The 21393-nt window shown below is 41.9% G+C and overlaps 1 protein-coding gene across 1 annotated transcript in view; it reads left to right on the forward strand.

Annotated features, from left to right (window-relative positions):
• The window catches only part of YLPM1 (YLP motif containing 1), a 43211-nt gene that overhangs the window by 3238 nt on the left and 18580 nt on the right, over positions 1-21393 (forward strand). Inside the window, exons 3-16 of the mRNA XM_032187973.1 lie at positions 2431-2676; positions 3580-3774; positions 4934-5676; positions 8680-11094; positions 14587-14695; positions 16477-16957; positions 18070-18162; positions 18560-18734; positions 18906-19027; positions 19323-19477; positions 20071-20133; positions 20498-20617; positions 20863-21039; positions 21252-21335. Coding sequence (XP_032043864.1) covers positions 2431-2676; positions 3580-3774; positions 4934-5676; positions 8680-11094; positions 14587-14695; positions 16477-16957; positions 18070-18162; positions 18560-18734; positions 18906-19027; positions 19323-19477; positions 20071-20133; positions 20498-20617; positions 20863-21039; positions 21252-21335 — 5178 coding nt within the window. The remainder of the gene's footprint in view (positions 1-2430; positions 2677-3579; positions 3775-4933; positions 5677-8679; positions 11095-14586; positions 14696-16476; positions 16958-18069; positions 18163-18559; positions 18735-18905; positions 19028-19322; positions 19478-20070; positions 20134-20497; positions 20618-20862; positions 21040-21251; positions 21336-21393) is intronic.

Consider the following 21393-nt stretch of genomic DNA (forward strand, 5'->3'; position numbering starts at 1 on the left):
GCTGGGGACTGTGAGGACGCACGGAGCCAAGCGGAGAGGGAGCAGAGAACACGACACATCGCTGCGATTTCCAATTGCTGCGATTTCCATCGCTGCCTTTGTCAAGCTCGAGTTCGTGGCCATTGTCACGTGTAGAGAACTGGCTGCATTGAAACTCCTCGTCGGAGCGGATCTGTGTTGCTCAGGGTTGTGCTTTAGATGGTCAGGGCTGGTCTCGGTGGTGTCTGTGTGATGCCAGAGGTGCCTCTTGGTCAGCCAGAGATGGAAAAAGGCTCCTGCTAGTGCTGCTGTCTTCCTTAGATATAGGGCTTGTCGTTGGACTTGAATTATGAAGAACTTGAAGTTATCTTAAAGAGATAAGTGCTCAAATAACTTGGCTTTTTTTCCTCCGTGAATACTTCTGTTTTCTTCAGCCTGAGCAATAGAAACCTGCGTTTCACTTTTCTCTCACTTTTCAGCTCGCATCTGCAAGTGCATGTGTTGCTGACCTTGCTGTGAAAAGTATGTGACAGGGTGGTGTCATTTAAAGCTCTTTCTGTGAATCCTACTCCTATAATCCTAGTCCTAGTCCTGTGAATCCTCGAATGAGGAGAAAACGAGGTGGATCTCCAGATGAAGTTTCATGGCAGTCATAACAGGTGCTCGTCCTCATTCCTCTAGAGCATGGCATCCAGCCTTGTCGTGTTAAATCCCCTTACGGTGCTGTTTGAAAGGGATAAATTTAATCATCTTTTGTGTAACCGGGGAGGGACGTGTGCTCCTCCCTGCTGTTGAAATTTACCCTCCTTACAGCCTGTTGTTGAAGATGCTTGAGAAGTTCCATGCTGCAGCGTGAATGCACGTCCTCCACTCGTGAGAGCTCCTCTGAGTCATGTTCTTGTTAAAAAGACCCTTGGCTGAAGTCACTGCAGGATCACCACGAAGTCCAAGCATAGCCTCTCCTTTCGCTGACCTCATCTCCAAGCTGCAGTTTTACAGAAGTGTTTTTAAAGAATACATCTGCGTGCTTGTGTCTGCTAGGCGCTTAGCAGTCGAAACCATCACTCCCATTTTGAGTGTGAGGTAGGCTTTTGGAGGAAGCCTGTGCTTCTCTTAAACCCGCTTAAAGATAAATTGAACAGTTCAGTTTTGAGCAATCACATCAGACAACACCTACGACTGCAGTTCTCACACTTACCCAAAAGGCAAGGACATCTTAAAATATTCTTTTGTTTGTGAGTAGGCTCTTTAGGGATTTCTTTTCTCAGCAGCGCATGCTTGGATGGAAAGGAAGGACAGAAGAATATGAAAAAAGATGTAGAGCAGTCACAGATCCTCAAAGGTGGTACAGCTGACGTGAGAGTTTAAAAGTCAAGTATATTCTGCCCTAAAATACAGGAGCTGCCCTAGCAGTGGCCACTATCTTTGCTTTTAAAATCTGGAGAATTTTATTCTACGAGCTTATGGAGCTGTGTCTTGAATCCGTAACATTTCATCACCTCCCGTGTTCTCTGGCAGGGACTTGCATAGCACAAGGCCGTGTCAGGTCTTCACCTTCATTCTTCAGCTGCCTCCTGGCAGTTTTTAGTCTATCCTGCCAGTCCGATCTGATGCCTGATACCTCTTGTATTAGTTGGAGAGATTACTTGGTTCCTGCTTGGCTTTCTTTAAGGTGCACTGTCCGGTAAGCATTGAGATTTGCCACGTTAGTCGTTGGTTCTTCATGCTGGTGGCAGCTCGCAGTGGTTTGAAGCTATTTTCATGCTCTGGGAGTCCCCTAATTCTAGCCTGAAGTATTTAAAACTGAAAGCTGAACTGCTTCTTAGATGGCTGGTTCTTCGGGTGCAGCCATATCTGTTTACCCTTTCAGCTGCTGAACGTTAATCAGGATCCAGATAATAAATAATCCGCACTGTTTGTTGGCTCTGATTGTTCTTTTTCCTTTCCAAACCTTTATTCCAATCTCTCCATCCCAGTTACTCTGCCATTCACACTTGTCATCTTTTTTGTATGTTTCAGACTTCTTACCACTCCCTTGCTCACATTTGTTGTCTTCCATTTTCCCTTCATTTTACCTAAGTTAGTCTCAAAATATGTACGTATATTTGCTAGGAATAAAAAGCACTAAACTTAATAAGTGTAGTACCTACTACGTGCCTGTAGTACTTTAATTTACTTGTCATTTTTCTGATTTTTATTATTTTCTTTAGTTGCAAGCTCTTTGGAGCAGGAAATTACGTGAGGCATGGTACACACCACGGTAGTGTCTGAATGTTGATTATACTTTTTGATCTGCTGTTGATGAGTGAGTTTTCTCTCAAAATAGATTTAAACATTTTTCTAGCATATGATTCTTCTGCATGATTCTAGCAACTATCATGAATTAATGCTCATGTGTTTTTTTTTTTCCCGTGAAAGCTGTTTTTCTGAGAAACTTTCTGTCTGTTGTAGGAACAGCAGCAATACTGGTACCAGCAACACCTGCTTAGCCTGCAGCAAAGGGCAAAAGCCCATGCTCAGGGACAGCAGCAAATGAAAGGGCCAGGAGTAGGGAAGGATACGTCTGAACAGAGAGCGAAGTCTGAAGAAGGGAAAATGGGTGCTTCAACTCAGCAGTCTGAACCTCCTCCGCTGAATGAATCCCTGCCTCCAGCTTCCAAAGAAGACGACTCTTCTCTTACAGCCACTGAAACTCAGGTAGGCTTTGCAGGGAGATGCTGCTGTGTTATGTTGTGCTAGAAGGGGACAAAGCAGGAAAATATTTCCATCATATTCTCCTGCATACTGTGTAACAATAACTAAATATGGTAAAACAACATGAAAAGAACATTTGTTAAGGCTGCACCATTTAAAAAAAAAATACTCTCATATGCAGACTTAACATAGTCACCCATACATGCACCAGGCTTGACTCACTCACGCTTTCCCCAACGTTGTCATCTTTGTCTGTGAGAAACACGTTGCGATACCTAAGTGCAAAATCAAGCACTCAGTAGATGCTTTTGGACACGATTTTTTAATTCTTTTCTGTCAGTTTCAGTTCTGTCTCCCTTTCTCCCTGCGTATTATAGTTTTTCTGAAAGCCAAGAGCTTGGTACAGAATATTTAGACAGAGTGCTTCATGTCAGTTGCTCCATAATGGATGGAGGTAATGTCTATGATGTTTGAACAGATTACTGTAAGGTGGTAGATTACCCTACAGGATGTGCTCCGCTTTAAATTTATGGTGTGCAGGTTCCTACCAAGTGGCAAAATGATGATTTGGAATTCCTTTACCTCATCATGAAAAAGCACTGCTGTCTCACTGCCTTTGGTGTGAGCAGCACAGAACAGATCTGCTTTAATCTCTTACCTACAGGTAAGTTTCTGTATGTATGAACACCCTAATCCCCATCAGCCTAACCTTTAGATCAGACTGTACAAGAATAAAGGAAATACAAATCAGCCTTCCAGCAGTTAGGGGTGGCCAGAACACTGAAATACAGGCTGATAAAATAAGGAATGCTGAGAAAGTTCTTGCAAACTGTGTCATGACCCAGGGTTCTTCTCTTCTGACGGAAGAAGTCTCCCTTTATTTATAATATTTGCCTATTTCCCTAGCTCAATATTGATCCTCCTGATGACCCCGAGGAAGATTTGAGGTTGCAACAGTTGCAAGCAGCAGCAGCTCAATGGCAGCAGCATCCCCATCACCGAGTTGGATTTCAGTACCAGAGGATAATGCAGAAGCATGCCCAGCTGCAGCAGATAGTACAGCAGTATCAACAGATCATGCAACAGCCTCCGCATTTACAGGTGAAACACTGAGGAGATGGTATTTGATATACTTTGTGAGTGACCTAACAGTTATGCTTTACTGCAAAATAAGTAGTTGAATAATTTGCCATGGCTGGCTTATTTGTCTAGCTACTTTTTCTGCATGCACAGAAGTCTATATCCCCTTTTCCTACTGGCACTCAACTTCAGAATGAAAAAAAAAAAAAATTGAGAGGTGGTGATGAAGCTTTAGTAGGATGAGAAATATAAGACTGTATGCTTGGCAAACGATTTTCAGACATACCTGAGTGGTACAGGAGCAAAGCTGAACACAGTGTTGAATTTACTCAGTTTTGAACATTTTACTGCTGGAGAAATTCTTCAGGAGAAAGGTCAGTTACACAGATGGTGTGAGGTAATTTAGTAGCCGTGTTCTCCCCTCCCCCCCCCCCCCTTTTTTTTTTTTTTTTTTTTTTTTTTTTTTTTTTTACAATGTCATACAGTACAAATGTGTACAGTGATGGTGTCTTAATAACAGATTCAGATAATTATACTGTTGCAGCCTTTAAAGTAGAAGCTGATTGCTTTACTAGTTGAGTCAGCTTTTTGTGGTTTAAGCATTCCTTAAGTGGTTTGGGCTGTCGGGTTTGTTTAAAAAAAAAAAATGTAAACCTAAAAATCTCAGAACAGATTAAGCCCATGGGTATTAGGACCTGTGTGTACACATAAAAAAGACAAACTGCTGATAGAAGCTGTGCTGTGCAAATTATGATCTAGCAAAAGGTTAGAGAAAAATCATTGCTGACAGCTGAAGCAGCTCTGTGTAGATTAATAGAAACTGAAACCTTGAGAAATAGTCACATGCTGCATGTATTGAAAGCGTGAAGATTGACTTGGGCTTTCATAGCTGTTGTAAGCATGCAGTAATAGTAGAGCGTGGAGGCCTTTGATTATATTTTTCGTTATCTTTCTTCTTTAAAAAAAAAAAAAAAAGTCTTCTATACTAAATGTTTGCCCTCCAGTCATGCAATGTGTAAATTAACTTTAGACATCACAGTGTTTGCTTTTGTTTCACTGTAGTTCTTCCTCAGGTTTCTGCACAAGTCAGAAGTTGTGATGTTACAAGTGATACTAAAATACGTGGCCTTGAGGATAACTAAGATGCTCTTTTGAAGTTATTCTCATATTCTCCTTGCAGACAATGTCAGTGGAGATGCAGCTGCGACATTATGAGACACAGCAAAAACAGTTCCAGCAGCTTCATAAAGACTGGGAGCGGTCAATGAACCAACAGTGGCAGCATCAGCTTCAAACCTATCCTCACAAAGACCAGCTGCAAGAGTATGAGAAACAGTGGAAAGCATGGGATGAACAGATGAAGGTCACTCAGTCCCATCTGCAGGAGAAAGTGAGCTCACTCCAGAATTTGAAGAATCAGTACCCTGCAAACGTTTCGCTTCCGCCTCCATTTGTTCCATATTCTCAAACGGCTCCAGGTGGCATTCCTGTTATGCCTCCAACCTTACCTTCAGCTACACCTCCACTGGTCCCTCCACCTCTGTCTTCTGTATCTCAGTTATCTAACTCCTCTGTCCCTTCAGGATCTAGTTCTCAAAGCAATCAGTCTACTGAAACACCAAGGCCAGCTCTGCTTCCCACCCCTGGTACCTATGCATCAAAAATAGGTAGCTCACCTGTATATTCGACTTACCACTCTCAAGTAAGTTCATCCTTCAGCTCTTCAGACCACGGGAAGTCTCAAGTTCACCATAATAAACAAAATGTCTCTATGTCATCTGAGCAAGGATGTGGGGAACTGAAAGCCCCTTCTGCACTGTCTTCAACACACACCCCTACCATGCAGGATAAACCGGTGAGATCAGGTGGATTGCTTCCAGATCCTCCCAGATCAGCACGTTTTGAAGGCCCCAGAGGTCCCAGGTAAGGATATTTTTATTGATTTATACGCTTTCAAGGCTAGCAGCCTTTTGGTGGTATATTAAGAAATGAAACATTATGTCTTATTCTCAGATTTTCCTAAGGTCATATGAATTGTGCGTTTGATGGAGTTTTGCTCTTAATGCGTGTACACCATGTTCTGTATTTATCTGATTAAAGCAAAAACAGGGAAATGCTGTTCACCTGAGCGTTACGTGGAGTCATGTACTTTTCTCTAGTGAAATGCTTGGGCACACTGCTCCCTTCTCATTCTCAGAAATGTAATATCCATTTCTTGAAAACAGGAAAGATGCTGTAAATATTTGATACATCCTTACTGTCTTTAGGTTAATGATAAATCACATTTGAAAGAATGACCTTTTATAAAAAGCCATTTAAATTCCCAGTGTTTGATCTGTGGTACTTGGAACGCAGTTTAGGAATATGTAAAGCAAAAGTGTTGAGGGAGTGTTTTTAAGTTACTACTATCTACAATAACACCTTAAAGTGGACCTTCTGAAAGGAATTCAGGAACGTGTTCAGATATATATTCAGTTGAATACGTTATGATATCTAATTACTAGAAATTTAGTTTTTTTGTTTTGTTTTTAACAACAAAATTTACTTTTTTTTTTGCAACCGAAATCCATTTGCAGCAGAAAGAAATTAAAGATTCAGAGCTCTTCACCAGTACCTTAACTTCTAGCATGGGAGAGTTCTGTAAGTAGACGATTGCCCTATTTGCTGCACTTCTCAAAATAGCTTTCTGATAAGAGAGAGGTGATGTTTGTCTTGCATCCAAATGAGTGTTTTTCTACATGTGCAGCATTAGTTAGCATTCGAAGAATTTTAAACGAGAGGAAGGAGAGGAGAGGATTTGAGCCTTAGTCTAATGGTAGGGTTCTTGTTGTTTTGCATAACATCTGATGGTCTTGGTCTTTATCTTCTTGTGAGGTGTACTTTTATTCAAATTTAAGTCTGCGTTTTGTCAGGTGGATGGCCTACTGTCTCAATGTAAAGTTACTTTAAAAACCAGCGTTCTGTGTCTTTCATGTGGTTTTATATCTGTGATATGGTTTGATCCGAGATATTCCTTTTGGACTGTTTTTGTTATTGTTTTTCCATGGTTGACATGATATCAGGTTGCAAAAACATCTGTTCTGTCTGGTCATTAGTTAGACTGATGTGATGCCTCGTGAACCAAAAAGCAGCCTTGTTCCGTTGATTTAGTTCTATCCTTGCATATTCTGCTAGTTTTTTACATTTACATTTTTTTCATATCTTCATTTTCATTTCCCTTCTTTTTGATTCCGAAGTGATCATTCATGAATAGTAATTCATGAAGTACAGGCATCATATTTGAATTTTTATAACTTTGAATAATTTTCTGTCTCCCCATGGGTTTAAAAAGAGCGTCATTTCTAGTCCTGGGGGTTTTTTGGATGTGCAGTTCTGCAGACTGTTTTCAGTGATTTGCTAGTGCATGTCTTTTATACATGCATTAGTTTAGAGCTCAGTGCTCTGTGACCATAGACTATGGATAATCAGAAATTTCTAGAAAGTACTTACAATGGCTTTGTTTTTGAGCCCACTGACATTAAAATATTTTAAAATGTTTAAAAAAGGATTTTTTAAATAACGCTGTAACCTTTGTGCATTCCTATATTGTAATTGCATGAGTATTTCATGGTTTTATCAAAGGTTTTCCAAAAATCTGTTTACTGCTTGTTCTCAATACAGGCAGTAGAAAAGAGGGTTGTAATAAATTTTCAATTGAACCTGTGATAAATTTAAAATATTGTGTGTTACCTGGTGCTATTCCAAAGTCCCAGGTGACGATTAGGCGTATAAAAAGACACACTCCCACCCACCACTTTTTAGCAATTAACATTTCTCAAGAAACTCTGAAGAATTCCCTTAAACTAATTTGCAGAATTTTGGGGGTGAAGGATGTCTTACAGTATCCAGCCTTTTCTTCTTGCTATACCTTACGTGTAGAAGTTGGTCCTTCAAACTGAAGATACCTTGCTACTGCACTTGCTAATTCTTTTAATTCTGTTCATCTTGACCACACACCCCAAGCAAAAGGCAGTTTTGTTCCAACAGAAACCGTGCTTTCCATTTTTTCTGCTGAAGTGTTGTCTTACTAGGATTATTAAAATTCTTTGAGGTTGTGCAAATGAACTCATTTGGTAAATTGCTCACTGAAACATTAAATTCTGCAAAAAGTCAACAGCTGCTGGTAACTAGGCAATAATGAATTCATATCCAGGGAGAGACAACTGTGAATCCCAAATATCCAAGCAATTGGACTTCAGGAGCAAGTTCGATGTTTTGTGTAAAATGAATTTGATGTTTGTGTCTTGCAAATCAATAATTAAGCATATGCCTAAAGGCTGTTTTTTGACTAGATGAGCCTTGCTAAATATGATTGCATAAATTATTCTTTATGCCGGTTTGCCTGACCTCTACTCTTGCTTGTAGACAAAGAAAGAAAAGGAAAAAAGTGATGTGATAAAAATGTGTGTGTTTTAGGCAGATTGTCTTGCGTAGAACTGGCCAATATCACACCTCGCTGCACTTTCTGTGAGGATCTATATTTATAGATTTGTCTATAAGGCCTTTGGTTAGGTAAGCTTGTTGCGAAGTTTTAAAACCAAAGTTCAACAAGAGTTGTTGTTTTCAACAAAAGTGTCTTTAAACAGAAGATCAAAGCTTCTCACCATTCAGTTTGCAAGTTTTTTTCAAAGTGAGTTTCAATCCTGGGATACTGAAGCCAAGTTTTCTTTTTAGGGTTACATTGTCTGCAGGTGGCTTAGACTGGTCTGCACAGGACAGTGTTGGTGTGGAGAAGAAGGTCTTGGTGCTTCTGCACTGGTTCAAACGGATCTGATCCTACAGCACACTAGGATGCATCAGTTAAACACAGGCAGTGTGAAACTGGTTTTTAGACAAGTTTTATTTGACATGTTCATTTGATTAAAACTGCTGTTATTTCATGCGCAGGTTTGATGGCCCTCGAGGAAGAGGATATGACAAATTTGAAGGCTCAAGACCAAGAGGGCCCCGTTTTGACTCCCAGCGCTCCGAGGGACACAGGTCGCGTTTTGACCGACAGAACACTGATGGACAGCACACGAGTCGGTGGGGAACTATCCCCCGGGGACCAGCAGCACAATTTTATACTTCCCAAAACACATCACATGCACACGGTTCCCGACCGGGCGGCCCACGGTGGAGGGGGCCCAGGCCTCCTTTGGGACAGCAGCAGTCCCAGACAGACTCACGATCAGAAAACAAAGAGCCTTTTACAGACATGGGTGGCAATCAGCAGGCTGGAAGTAGAACGCAGTCTACTGACGTGACGAGTACGGGCTCCGTGGAGCCGAGTGAGGACCTCGCAAGCACTCAACAGGAACCATCCAAAGGTGAAGTCAAAGAAACTATTTCAGATCCTCCTAAGAAGTGGACATGGAGTTCACACGATCCTAACCAGCAAGTAGAAGACTCCAAAGCAACTACTCCGCCTGTTCAGAACCAGACTTCAACGTCCCTTTCTAGCAACTCAGGAGCTTTGCAGTCAGGCGTTGCAAGGCCGGGAGGGGCGGTGACCCCTGTAACGGGAAACCAGGATTTGAGTTCCTCAGAGAGCCAGCTGCTTGGTTCAGACACCACGCAGGGCCTGCCCGGGCCAGAAGGCAGAGGGAAAGGGCCATTTATGCACGAAGACAGAGGCAAGGGACCGGGAAACAGAGGAAGGGGGCAAGGCAGGATGGATGATGGCCGGGGCAGGGGGCAGGGGGATGGCCGTGGCTGGGGAATGGGCCGGGGCAGGGGCATGGGCAGGATGGACGGGCGAGGAATGGGCAGGATGGACGGCGGCCGGGGCATGGGAAGGATGGACGGCGGCTGGGGAATGGGCAGGATGGATGACGGCCACGGCCGGGGAATGGGCAGGATGGACGAGGGCCGTGGCAGGGGATACGTGTACAGGGGCAGAGGGCAGGCTCGGCAGGCATCCATCCGGGGCCGGGGGATGTTCAGGAGAGCGGGCAGCAGGGAGAGGATGGCAGACAGGCGGTCGGGCAGCAGGGAGAGGATGCCGGACGGGCGGTCGGGCAGCAGGGAGAGGACGCTGGGTGGCCGGTCAGACAGCAGGGAGAGGGTGATGTCCAGCAGAGACAGGGAGCTCGCCGGGCGGCCAGGCAGCAGGGACAGGGCACAGAGGGCAGGAAGCAGGGAGAGGGGACCCGTCAGGAGGGCAGGGAGCAGGGAGAGGGAGCCCATGAGGCGAGCAGGGAGCAGAGAGAGGGAGCCCATGAGGCGGGCAGGGAGCAGGGAGAGGGTCTCCATGAGGCGGGCGGGCAGTAGGGAAAGGGGTCCCGTCAGGAGGGCAGGTAGCCGGGAGAGGGGTCCCGTCAGGAGGGCAGGTAGCCACGAGAGGGGACACGTCAGGAGGCCGGATAGCCGGGAGAGGGAAGCGGGGAGGTCCGACGCGGGCAGCATAGATAAACCAATTCACCTAGGAGATGATCCTGACAAATTGGCTCCGTACCATCGAGACGATGCGCTCAGGGGTTCTTGGAGTCATGAGGATGAGGGGATGCAGGAGGAATTTCCTTTAGATAGTAGGGATGACCTTCCTCTGGAGCACGAGCGGTTGGACGACTGGGAAAGAGAACGATACTGGGGAGACCACAACTCCGATTATCAGGATGATTCTGTGGATCCATACGATAGGGATGAGAGGTTGCAGTCTCACCATTCATTGCCTCCGTTGTCTCCCCTGCCACCACTACCTCCTTTATCATCTGATCACGACAGACGAGATTCATGGTGGGATGACTGGAAGAGGCCGAGGGAGAGGGAGCTAGAGAGAGATCTAGATAGGACGGGAAGATCCGCAGATATTTATGATCAAGATGTGGACAGAGAATGGGATAACAGAGACTGGGACATGAGACCCATGGATGATAGAGAAATGGGGAATCGTGACCTAGATATCCCCCCTCTCCCACCGTTACCGCCTCTCCCACCTCTGGACAGATACCGCGAAGATAGGTGGAGGGACGACAGGAACAGAGATCACTACGACAGAGACCTCCGAGACAGGGGGGAGCTGAGGATTCGAGAGTACCCCGAGAGGTACGACACGTGGCGGGAGAAGCAGGACTACCTTCCTGAAAGGACTGACTGGGAGAGGGAACGACTGACGGATCGGTGGTATCCAGATGATGGAGACAGGCTGCGACCTATGGGTGACCAGATGGATTCATCCCTTCTCCCACCTTCACATTCCTCTGATATGCTGGGAGCAGATTCAAACCTGGACTCGGAACAGTCCTTGGGGGGAGTGATGGTCCTTAGCCAAAGACAGCATGAGATAATTCTGAAAGCTGCCCAGGAGCTCAAAATGCTTCGGTGAGTTGCTTGATTCTGTCACTTTTGGGGGGAGAGAAATTACTAAAGTAGGCTTATTAGATTTTCTTACACGTTGTGATATTATTGCATCTTTTCTGGAGTTTTGAACTGAGCTGGTACATTCTAGTTGTATGGTGTTTTGTGGAGGATGTTAATTTCCCTTTGGACATCTTCGTGCTAAATGTTACTTGTCCTGCATTGGTAGGTTGTGATGAGCTGACTCTGGTATTTCTCACCTATCTTCCTCGTTCTTTCAAATGCAAACTAAATACTCTGGGTTTGATTAGAAACAGCTAAATTTTGATGTCCCAAGCTTTCCTTGGGTTTGTGAATCCACCTCCAGTTCTGGCTATTAAATAGCCAATTCAGTCCTACTGTAGCTCCAACCAGCCATATGGGCAGTTTGGATGTAGATGAAATTGTCAAAATCTTAATCAGTAACAGGCTGCCTCTGAGATTCAGAGCTTATTTTTGAAACAAAACAAAACTTATTGACTTCCTCCTCTCTTCATGCCTTTCTCAGAACAAAATACATGTTTAAAAGTATGCTTGCATAAAAGTATGCTTGCATTTTACTTCATACATAAGAAGTACTACTTTTAAAACTGGGTCCCTGTATAGGGGACTTCATGTATTTGTAGAGTGAATGACTGGTGTCAGACAAGGCTTCTCACTCTGTTTCCAGTTCCAGGAGTTGTCTCAATTACTTGGATACTTCTCCAAGCCTAACAATAATGTTCACTGTTTTATTGGAAGAAAACATTGTTCTGATGTGATTTTGTAAAATTCATGACCTTGGCAAGCTTTTGGAACCTCCTTTTTGGACATTTATTCGCTAATGGAGTTGCAAGATAGGTGCCATGAGAACCTGGTGCATGGTGTTTCTTATATTGATGCTCCTTAAGGATGTTATTTTTATCCCCCTGCAACTGTCCAACAAATTATTTAAAGACAAGCTACCAGAATAGTTTGGTGCTTCTGTGAGGATGATACCCCTTTCCTGATTTCTTCCTCAATTTACACAGTAACAGGCTTGTTTCTTTTCACTACAGCATGGTAATAGGAGCTCGTGTGGAACTAGAAGATCTCCATCCCAGCTTTTGTGGATGGGCTTTTTTCCTTAAATAAATACACACCCCTTTCCCCACGAATAGGGCACCTCCATTTGTTATTTCCCAAGTATAGATCTGTCCACATCACCTGACCAACCTTTTTGTTATCCTTAAAGGAGCTTGTTGATAATTGCTTCTTAATCTTTCTGTTATCCTCAGATGACTTTGTTGATAATTGCTTTTAAATACATGTCAAGATCTGCATTAAGGTAGTTCCTAATTCACACAGTGGGACCTATTAAAATGTTGGATACTGATTCTTAAAGCGTAGATGCTTTTTTTCCCTTTTAACAATGTTCTCTCATTTGAACCCTAGCATCCTCGATGAGTAATTTGGCAAAGCTTGGTTGATCTTAATTCTGAGGATCAACACAACCGTGTTGTCAAATGAGGAGGACATGACTCTTTAAGGCTTTAATAAGCATTTATTTTAAAAGAAGTGATAGAATAATAACCTCTTAAACATCAGAAATATCCGGTAGGATAGGGCTCAGTAAATTTAGTAATACAAGAAGAGAGCACATACCTTCTATCCAAATGTTTTCTTTGTGATTTGATGCCTGAGTTTTGGTGCATTACATGCATTCATGAGAGAACTGGAAAGATAAGTTTCTTTTACTATGTCTAGTGAGTGAGGAGTGAAATCTTTAAGGGGAGATTATAAAGAAGAAATCTCTTAGAGGTTCATGTGGTTCATCTTCTCCATGAGTTATTGTGAGATAGCTCTTGTGAGATATTGCAAGATAGATCCTGTGGTACTTAGCAAAGGCAAGGATTTAATTTCACAAGGAAGATATTTTACTAAAATATTGAGTAATTAAAATAAGTGTTCACTTATCACTGTTACATTATTATTAAACCATGTTGAAAGATAGAGACGTTTTTGTGCTTTTCTTGAAGCTGTATTGTTTCCAAACTCGTAAGATTGCTGAGCATCTGTGCTATTGCTAAGCATCTGTCCCATTTGGAAGGAAGGGCTTAGTTACAAGCAGAAATTGCAAGAAAAGTGATTTCAAAAAGGGAAGGCAGAACTGTTATTATGAATACATTAATATTTCACTGCAATTAGATTAATTCAACAGGTGTTAGTGACTGTGAAATCTGTGTTATAACGCAACATTTGCCAAAAGTTTTGGAGCAACAGCTTGTTTTCAGCTTCCTGGCTTTCTCATAGCCTCAGGTGGCCAGCTGAGCTGTTTAATGTGAATGGCTGCAAGCCAGTGGACTTAATTTAAGGGCCATAGTTTGGAAATCAGTGCCCAAGTGAATAATTTATTAGAGCTGAGATACTTGAGCATAGAAACTAAAACGTTTTATGTAAGGAAGTGGATTTATATGTCTTTCTAATTCACTGAAAAGGGGAAATATAAATGTGATACTGTTGGTACTGTTCTTTTTAAGTTTGATTTGAGGATATTAATAACATTAGTTACACCAGTACTTCACGTCAGGTTGCTTTTATCATGTACATGACAGCATGCTCAGAGCTGCATGCTGTTCTATATTTATCATGTGGTTCATTTTTCCTAAACCCAGCATAAAGAAGACCTTATAAGTGCTGGCACTTGCTCATGCTCTTTGCACTAATGCAGCACTTGGGATCCCTTTCTGCGTGCCATGTTCCCCTTGCCCTGCGTGCTAAACAGATGCATTGCTAATCAGGATGGCTTATGTTGTGCCTAGTAGTACAGAGGGGATCCCTTAGTTGGTTTTTGGGCACTACTTTAGTACATGCAATTAAATATCAACAAAGTTACTACAATCAAAGAAAAACAAGATAAAAAGATGTTAACAATAACTCAAAGGAAACAAAATCACATTGTATAGAATTTTGTAACCTGGTGGTCATAGCTTTCCCTGCTGGTCCTGGTTTCTTTTCCATAGACGGTGTGTGGGTTGTGTATTAAATAGCATTTAGATACACAAAGCAAGGAAAGCTAACCTCACCACTTTGTGTTTAAATGTTGGAATCTTTGTTGTGCTTTGAGTTGGCCTCAGTCTTGTTAGTGTGCATCCCAGAGTGAGTCCCTGAAAGCATTTAGGCACGCAACTCCCCTGGGCCTCCCATTTGCAGGTCTTGATGAAACATAAAAATACGACTTTGCTCTTTACTATCAAAGCAGAGTGGTTCTGGCCAACTAAAGCATAACTGTATGCCACAGAGGAAATTTGTGGTCAAAAAAGGAGGCAGATAAGATATACCTCCATGTTTAGGTGGGTGCGAAACAGGGATTTCTGAATCAGTGTTGACCATATAAAGCCTGCTTGTGTCCTTTTCTACTTTGGACTTGACCACTGATGGTAGTGTAATACGTATTTAATTTTTCAAGTTTTCATTTAAGCTACAGACTAATAACATTTTCTTGTGATTCATGTGCAGAGAGCAAAAAGAACAGATGCAAAAGTTGAAAGAGTTTAAATCCGACATTTCCGCACAGGACTCTCCAAGACCACAGAACACCAGCACAAGGCCAGGAGGTGGCTTTCAGGTAAATTCATCTCAAGTCGACGTCGTAACGTGGGTAGTAAGTAATTCTGTGTGTTTCAGATCTTTTCTGCACTCTGGTGGCCAGACTTCTCTGTGGAATGCCTCCCTCGCAATCCTTACAACTTCTTCAGTCTTTTGTTGAGGCAAAGAAACTTCTTTAGATTTCCCAAAGTCTTTCTTATTCGTTCAGTCCACCGTGTCTTCTGAACATAACCCGCTGGGGACAGTAGCTCATGAGGTTTAACAGCCTAGACTGCTGTAGGACAATGTGCAAGATGAGGTGAGCTCTTACAAAATAAAGCCGTAAGGCTCACGAGAAGACCCTCCTTTTCACCAGCTATCTTGGTTCTGATATTATCTTTGAATCCCGGATTGCTTTGCTTTTCCTGCTTTAAGTGCTCCCTCCTCTTTGAAGAGGTTGAAAGAGAATTTGAGGATAGTTCCATCAGAAACTCAGATAAAGCGCATGTTAGCTTTCTGTTGGCTGTCTTTATTAGAAATACTCATTACTGGATGGAGTATCACAAAGCGTGTGGAAGCACGCATTTTTGTATCTGTGCCTTCATCTCCTGTTGTGATACAATTTACTCCTCCACTGTCCAATCTTCTGGTTGGTCCTGGGAACTCTTCTCAGATGCTAAATTTGTTTTTTGATAGTTCATACCAGGTGAGAAAACAGCTGAATTTCTCCAGTCATGTTTACTCAGGTTTATAAATCCTTCCTAGAATGAATGCTACACTGTTGTTAAATGTATGTTGGAGTCGATGCTGAGTTGATGCACAGACTTAATTCTTCGTCACATCGTAACCTAAAAGTTACTGGTACCAGTAAATTTGGCTGTACTGACCTGCGAGCCTGACATTTAGCCAAACCAAGTTTTCTTTGTCCCTCCCTGCAGAGAAGCGTTGGGCTGTGCATGATACACTACAAGTTTCCTTTTTGCCTAGCTGACCTCTTCATTGTTTACAGTGTCTATAAAGTAAAGTAATGGAACAGATTTGCTACCAAGAGCTGCAGATATGTTGACATCTTTAGGAAGTGACTTTACTTCCTAACTTTGATATTTCCTACTTCACCAATCTGCCCAGAGGTATTCAAACAACTGTTATTTTTCTTGGGATTTCTGCCATGTCTGTGAACTTGCTACAAATCTCAGCTTGTATCTACAGCCCTTCTCTGAGTCCGTTTGCATGCTGCTAGTAAGGCTGCCTCTAACTTGGCATCTGCTGTGCTTCTGAAAAGACCCTTTTTGACACAATACACAGGATTCCATGGGGATGTTTGGTTCAAGACCAAATTTTTTTCACTGGGCAACACCTCTCCACTTCTGATATTAATCTGACATTGATTCTATTAAGAGTTTTGTAGGTGATACTGTTCTCTGGGAATTTTTCCAGTGACTTCCAGAAAGAAGCTGACCTTATCAATCCTTTTGTGCCTCACCAAGCTGCCCTACTTCCCCACTATTTCAGCCTCCTCACAGACAACAAGAATCTTTGGGAATGAAACTGTAGGCACCTTTGATAGGCCCACTGGAGCTTAAATTAATATTATTTTGAATGAGAAAATATATAATATTCAAGCCTTTGCATAGTGAGCAAACGCCAAATTAATTCAGGCCGCCAGTTCTTGAAATTTTGTCCTCCTACCTGTAGCGCCTTGATGGAGGTACTAGAAAATGTTTATAATTTAATTACAGATTGCCATTGTGCTTACTGACTTGCAGAGGATGAGAGAAGGTTAGATTACAGATCTCTATTTAAAGTGCTTTCTGCATCTAGGTCTCTTCTCAGCTATCTTCAGAGGCACCAGTAGAAGCCCAAGCTATTAAACCTTCTCCTGCTGTTATTATAAAGCCTCCCGTGTTGTTCAGACAGCCCACCCCAGTGACAAGACCACCTGCCCCACTGGCAAGGCCTGCTACACCTATGACAAGGCCACATGCTCCAGTTCCTACTCCAACTACAGCCCCAAGTCATGGTCAGTCTTTAAAACCATCACCTTCTGCTGTGGAACAGGAACGCTGGGATGAGGATTCTTTCCACGGACTCTGGGACACAAACGAGGATAAAGGAGCAAATATGGAGTACGAATTATGTAAACAGGAGTCAATGATGCCTCCACCAGTATCCTCGCCAGTGAAAGTACCTGCTGCTCACACCTCTGTTCCGTCAGCTGTTCCAGTGTCACTTCCTCCAGTTATTCCACCCGTTCCTAAAGCACCTATAATTCAGCAAACTGTGGATTATGGCCATGGGCGAGGTGGGTATTGCAGTGAATGTATTTGTCCGTTCTGTAACGGAGAGATAATTAGCTCCATTAGCTGCTTCCTAAAGGAGTGTGGCACACAGCATATGCCACATATATTTTGCAGCTGATGTTTAGGCTGTGTACATCGTGATCTAATACTAAACAGTGCAATTTTAAGGAGTCAGTAATCGTCAGTCTTGAGTTTAATGTTTTCTCTAATGCTGAAAAGCTGTGTCACGTGAATTGAATGGTATATGTCCACACCTGCTTCTACTAAACACCAGCTCATATGGGCACATCAACGTTATATGTAGATTGATAGTGAGACTTTCCCTTAATCCCTTTATAACAGAGTGTGGGAACTGTAACTGTGTTAGAAAGTACTTTGGTTTGTTACAGTTCTGAGAAGTGACTTAAAGCAGAATGTGGGTAATGTTTGCATTATTTGTATGCTGCTTAATGGGTATGAGGTACCCGTCTAACAATACCTAGAGCCCTCTAGAACCAATGTCCTGGTTCTGAGGAGTTGGCATGCTAAACAGGCATTTAACACCAAAGCAGTGAGAGCCTCAGATTTTTAGTAGTGAGTTTATCAAAGCTAAAATTCAACACTATTCTTTTAATTGAATCAACTTCTCTCAGGTTTTCTTTTTTACAAAAGTGAAATTGGGTTGTAAAGTTGTACATAAATTGTGCATTGCCGTTAAAGAGAGTTTTTCTCTATAACTGAAGCCACATCAATTCCTTTAAGTAGATGTTTCTCTAAAAGCAGTTAGAAAAACTGTGACTGTTGGGAGTCTCTTAAGAGAGCATTTCAGGTAATATTCTCAACGTTATCATAGTTTGAGTTACTGAAACTTTCATAGCATCAATGAACTGTGCAAGCTACCCGAACTCATCCAAAGAGATAAAGTCCCATTGTTAGGTAAACTGTATGCATACTTATGCACACAGAAACATACTTAAGGCGTTAAAAACTCTGGTGTTCTGTATTTATGTATATTTTGGTAAGTTATTTCAGTCACTTCTAATGCCATTGACTGAGTGCTTTTCACGACATTGGGAAGGAAATGGAAGAGGGGTATTTTAAGATGTTACTTAGCTTTCTGATTATTTTTAACCAGATATAACCACCAGTAAAGTGGAACAGATTCCATATGGGGAGAGGGTAACTCTGCGTCCAGAACCTTTGCCGGAGAGACAAACATTTCAAAAAGGTAGGGAGCCCTTGGTTAGCTCACAGGCCATTAGTTAGCCTATAAGAAAGGTTGTAAGGCACTACAAGTGTGTTTTAAACTAAGTAACTCCTAATTTAAATAAGAACCACTTTATTGCCTTCCAAGGCCCATAAAAATAACAGTTTATATCGTCAAGAGGAGTAATACGGTCATTGATCAAGCCATGTTCAAGACTCAATTCAGTAGCTTTAAATAGGATTGCATGTTATGGTTGTCTCTTACAGTTTGGGAAAGAGATTCAGTGGCTGAGTTTGTTTTAGTCCTCACATCATGAATTTCTATATAGTTTTCTTGTACTTTTGTTGTTTATCCTTCAAAAATAGTAAATTCAGGATATGTTTTTATAGTTTGGATTTCCGTGGGTTTCTCCTTTCAGATCACCCTGGTCGTTACAACAGAGACAGAGATCGTGAACCCTATTTTGAGCGTCAAGGTAATTCAAATACAGACCACCGGGATTTCAAGAGAGAGCGGGAATTGCACAGAGACCGTGGTTCTGTGGACTATGATCGAGAGAGATTTGAAAAAGATCGTCATCCCCGAGATGATAGGTGTGTAGTTTTGGAACATTTTTGAAATCAATCTGGTTCAAGCTATATTGTGTGTCAGGCTGTCTGTTTTGACTGAGGTACCTATTAATTTCTCATTGGAATCCATAGTAAAAAATTCTACGAATACACAGAATACTATTTTGGCAGGGTTATTCCTACTGCACCTTCAAGGACACAGTCTTACCGTGACAAGAAAGAGCATCCCTCCTCCAGGCGGGGTGGTTTTGAAAGACCACCATATGAACGAAAGACAGATCGTCCAGCGTATGATCATGGGCCTTCCATGTTTGGAGGTATGGTTTCTCAGTCCTGAATACCTGCTAAAATATTCTTAACAAATAAATAATTTTTCATAATATAGAAATCAGGAAAATTTATTTGGATAATGTTATAGCTTAGTTTCTCAGTAGTGATGAGATCAGGAAAAGACAATTACATGCTCTGCTAAAAATATCTTTTATCGTAGTAGTTTCAAGATTAGAACTTTGAATTGTTTTGCGGAAACATCCGTGAATTTATCCTGAAGTAAAGAGTGTCTGTTAAAATTTCTAATTTCACTGAACTAAGAAAATTCTTCTGAATTTGAAGGTGATCGTAGAAATTACCCTGAGGAAAGGATTCCTATTTCTGCTCCATCTATGCCTCGTCAGCCACCACCTGCTCCACGAGTGGAAAGAAAGCCAGAATCTAAAAATGTAGATGATATTTTGAAGCCACCAGGGCGGGATAGCAGGCCAGAGAGAGTGAGTATGCATTGCAACAGCAACAATCAGTTTCTCTGAAGTATGAATGCATTGGGAAGGACTGTAAATTCTGTTGGTTCTATTGCTAATACTCAGAATGTTGTAGCCTAGCCCTAAGGAGTCCACAGGAGATGTAAACCTCCTAGGAAAGCTAATATGAAATTCCTCTTAGTTGGTAATATTCATGTATTTTAGATTCTTCTGAGATCTTTACTTGGGTTTTTGATGTATCAGAGGAAAGACTTGGCTTTATCCTGTCAGAGAGTACACCATATTAAAGAAAGAATAAGATCCAGGCAATAAAACATTTAGACAAGACTAATTCAATTATTGTAAACAGTTTCATAACATCTTGTGCAGTGTGAGCTGCTGAGACGATTAACATCACATAATCTTATTATTACTCCCATGGAACTACCACCATGCATTACAACCTGGTTTGTAAAATGTGGGAGTGAGGCATGGTACTGGCTTTGCTTGTTGTTGGCAAAATTGTGAGCCCGGGGCACGTAATTTTCTAGAATTTCTTTGTATAAGAGATTTGTTTGATTTAGTACAGTCTTCTATCTTATTTTACATTATCTTTGTTTCAGATTGTAATCATAATGAGAGGTTTGCCGGGCAGTGGGAAGACACATGTAGCAAAACTCATCAGGGTACGTAAAGGACTGCTCACTGTGTAGTGCTGTTTGTCTCTCTTGTGTTCTTTCTACTGTTTTATTTCTGTTTGTACAGTATACCAAGATAAAAATTAAGTCAGACTTACTGGAGAAGGCAGGAAGACCTGGAAGAGATGAGATCAAGACCTGGAATTTCAGTCTGTTGTTTTTTAATGTTCTGTGTCCTCACGTGGCACGTGAATCCTGTCCACTCTTAGTAACCATGAGGAATACTGCTTTCTTCTTGCTTTGAACATAGAGAAGGGAATTGACATTTGCCAAAACCATATTGAAGGTCTTCTGTAACAGAATGGATTTTTTACAGGTACCCAGGAGTATTTCTGTTTTGCTTTCTTCCCAGGATAAGGAAGTAGAGTGTGGAGGACCTGCACCAAGAGTTCTCAGCCTGGATGACTATTTCATCACTGAAGTAGAAAAGGAAGAGAGAGACCCAGATACAGGGAAAAAAGTAAAAAAGAAGGTACTCCTAATTCAGTTTCTTACTTTGAGAAAGAAGCAAGATACTGTGGAATTTCAGTCTGTTGCTTTGCAGAGGTGTGGGGACTGTTTTTCAAAAACAAGTCAATCTAACGTAAGGGTGGAATGGGCAAATTTTGGAAGATGGTTTTCTCATGCCAATGTACTTTGTGGTCAGGACATTCAGCAGTTGAATGTTAACAGCTTAATAGGTGTCCTCTTTCTTAAATGCTGTTGTCGTTGACCCAGGTGATGGAATATGAATATGAAGCTGATATGGAAGAGACCTATCGCACCAGCATGTTTAAAACTTTCAAAAAGACATTGGATGATGGATTCTTTCCCTTCATTATCCTTGATGCTATCAATGATAGAGTGCGACATTTTGAGCAGTTTTGGAGTGCAGCAAAAACCAAGGGTTTTGAGGTAAATACCTAAAAGGCATTTGAATTTCCTAGCACCTGTATACCAGCATTTCTGAACTTCTGAACGCAAAGTCCTTCCCAACTGAAGGAAGAGTGCTATGGTCTAGAGCTGCAAGTTTACCTTTCTTAGAATGTACAACTGTGGAGTTATGACCAGATAGAAAAACTCTAAAAACTGGTTTAAAACATTTAATATTGTCTTCCTCTTTCTAGGTGTACTTAGCTGAAATGAGTGCAGATAACCAGACGTGTTCCAAGAGGAATATTCATGGACGCAAGCTAAAGGAAATCAGCAGGGTAACTGTATACATATGGAGTCATAGGATTAATTGCAAGTTTCCTTTTGTTTTCACTC

This window comes from Aythya fuligula, chromosome 5 (genome assembly GCF_009819795.1).
Source record: "Aythya fuligula isolate bAytFul2 chromosome 5, bAytFul2.pri, whole genome shotgun sequence".
NCBI classification, from domain to species: domain Eukaryota; kingdom Metazoa; phylum Chordata; class Aves; order Anseriformes; family Anatidae; genus Aythya; species Aythya fuligula.